The sequence below is a fragment of the Protobothrops mucrosquamatus genome, unplaced genomic scaffold, assembly GCF_001527695.2.
Source record: "Protobothrops mucrosquamatus isolate PMUCROS unplaced genomic scaffold, P.Mucros_1.0 scaffold4488, whole genome shotgun sequence".
In the NCBI taxonomy this organism is placed as follows: domain Eukaryota; kingdom Metazoa; phylum Chordata; class Lepidosauria; order Squamata; family Viperidae; genus Protobothrops; species Protobothrops mucrosquamatus.
In genome coordinates this window covers 97,669-100,398 of record NW_015390395.1, presented here as the reverse complement: position 1 = coordinate 100,398, position 2,730 = coordinate 97,669, and the positions used below count along the sequence as shown (strand labels likewise).

General features: G+C 49.8%; 1 protein-coding gene across 1 annotated transcript in view; it reads right to left on the bottom strand.

The window, feature by feature from the left end:
* The window catches only part of LOC107299060 (tRNA 2'-phosphotransferase 1-like), a gene marked incomplete at its 3' end in the record, with an annotated part of 9,582 nt that overhangs the window by 4,117 nt on the left and 2,735 nt on the right, over window positions 1–2,730 (bottom strand). Inside the window, exon 2 of the mRNA XM_015828427.1 lies at window positions 2,536–2,617. Coding sequence (XP_015683913.1) covers window positions 2,536–2,617 — 82 coding nt within the window. The remainder of the gene's footprint in view (window positions 1–2,535; window positions 2,618–2,730) is intronic.

Here is a 2,730-nt window from a genome sequence, read left to right as displayed (position 1 = left end):
CCTTCCTTCCTTCCTTCCTTCCTTCCTTCCTTCCTTCCTTCCTTCCTTCCTTCCTTCCTTCCTTCCTTCCTTCCTTCTCCATCACTGGAGGCTTTTAAGAAGAGACTGGACCGCCATTTGTCTGGAATGGTAGAGAGTCTCCCGCTTGAGCAGGGGGTTGGACTAGAAGACCTCCAAGGTCCCTTCCCACCCTGTGGCTCTATGTTCTAAACTGGCTCTCCAAACCAACACAGGTGGTCCTCAACATACGACCACAACTGAGCCCAACATTTCGGTTGCTAAGCGACACAGTTATTGAGTGAGTTTTGCCCCATTACACGACCTTCCAGTAAATCATTGCAGTTCAGTTAGTCACACGGTCATTAAGCGAATCCAGCTTCCCCCCTACGGACTTTGCTTGTCAGAAGGTCACAAAAGGGGATCACGTGACACACACACACACACCCCGGGGACGCTGCGACCGTCGTAAAGACGAGTCAGTGGCTAAGAGTCTGAAGTCTGATCACGTGGCTATGTGGGGACGCTGCAGCGTTGGTGTGAAAAAGGGCCCTAAGCCCCTTTTTTTCAGGGCCGTTGTAACTCCGAACGGTCACTAAACGAACTGTTGTAAGTCGAGGACTGCCTGTATTTTAAGATACTGGGGTTTTTTTTAACGCAGTCTTGTGCCCAGATTACCACTGGGTGTCAGTCTTGCCTTTCTTTGCTCCTTCTTGCTATGGCTAAGCTGTTGTCTCCTGTCTGGAAAGTCATTTCAAGGACAACAGCAGCTGAATACAAAAGGGATTGAAAAACAAAACAACAACAAAAACCCACCAAAACTCTCAGACCATCGCATCCCCAAGGTACAACACACACACACACACACACAAGCCGGCGGTTGAAATGGGAGCAATGGACAAAAACTGCCATTTTCTGTCTTTTTTTTTTTTTGCTTCTTCCAATGTCTGCTTTTATTCCGTCTGGCTAGCTGGGATAGTTTTCCGCCTGGCAAAGCAAGTTTGTTTTTTTCCCTTCTCCTCCTGGGATTTCGGCTTTTTTGCATTCTCTCTTCGTTGCCTGGATTTTAAACGGGGGAAGACTTTGCAAGCCCAGACAGTTTGTTGGTATTTAGGGCAGGCTGTGACACAGCGCCCAAGCGACGCGAAGGGTGCATTTTAAAAGAATTGCTCAGCAGAAGGACGTTGAGAGAGAGAGAGACCGAAGTAGGATATGTAGATTTGAGGTGGCCATTTTTCAGTGGGTTTGTTTGTCCCGGTCCTTTCGGAGGCTGGTGTGGTTTGCAGGCTGCCCTAAGCAGTCTTAAGGAGACCCCCTCACCTATTTGCCATTCCACGCTGAAGGTGCTGCGAAGCACACACAGGACCTGTGGGAGTCACGCCGGTCAACAATGCTGTGTGGAATAAAAGGTGCCGTTCCCCAAAGAAGCAAAACACATCAGCCTCAACCACTAACCCAGTCAAATATATATATATTTTTCCCCGGTGGGTCATGTAGCACACGGTTTTCTCAGCCTCGGCAGCTTTCAGATGGGTGGACTTCAGTTCCCAGAATTCCCTAGTCACCAGGGGTAACTTCAACTCCCAGAATGCCCCAGCCAGCTTGCTTTAAGAGGGGTGGGCTTCAACTCCCAGAATTCCTCAGCCAGCTTGCTTTAAGAGGGGTGGGCTTCAACTCTCAGAATTCCCCAGCCAGCCTGCTTTAAGAGGGGTGGGCNGAGGACTGTGGGGTCCTTGGTGCTCTCTGAGCTTGGTGGTTTTCTTGCAGATGTTTCATGACCCAACTAGGGAACATCATCAGTGCTAGAAGGGAGTGGGGAGCAGGAGGAGGAGGAGGAGGAGGAGGAGGAGGAGGAGGAGGAGGAGGACTGTGGGGTCCTTGGTGCTCTCTGAGCTGGGTGGTTTTCTTGCAGATATTTCATGACCCAACTAGGTAACATCATCAGTTAGAAGGGTTTGGGGTTTACAAGGAGGAGGAGGAGGAAGAGGAGGAGGAGGAGGAGGAGGAGGAGGAGGACTGTGGAGTCCTTAGTGCTCTCTGAGCTTGGTGGTTTTCTTGGAGACATTTTATGACCCAACTAAGTAACCTCATCAACGCTAGAAACGAGTGGGATTTTCTGTCTGCAAGCAAGCTACTTGTATATAAACAGAGAGCAAACCCCACTCCCTTCCAGCATTGATAATATTACCTAGTTGGGTAATGAAACGTCTACAAGAAAACAACCAAGCTGAGGGACCACCAAAGATCCCACATATTGAAACAATATATTGAGGTCTTTCTTTCAAACATCTTGCTTCCTGCTGAGGAATATTCAGTAGAAAAGCTGGGTTTGCCTAGGCCGAGAACGTGGGCAATCAGCCTGATTTTATTTATAACTTTCTGCTTCTCCCAGCCCAGCTCGTTCACAGTAAAAATAGCACCACCTCAGAGCTGCCGCTGGACCTTCTGCTAGGCTCCCATGGCTGTAAGCATCCGAGGCCACTCAGGCCATATTTTATGTGCCGGGCACTAAGAGGGAAAGCGTCAGAAATTACTTACCGGAGGACATGTGGAGGCCCAGCTCGTCTGCCCCGTGGCGCAACGCATACGAGAGAGCTTTGGACAGGCGAACATCTGGATCCTGGAATGAAAGTTTGGAGAGAAACTCAGACTGGCGAGAAGGAATGGAAAACAGTCGAAGAAGCTGGAGAATGGGATGGAGGAGGAGGAGGAGGAGAGGGAGAGGAGGGGGAG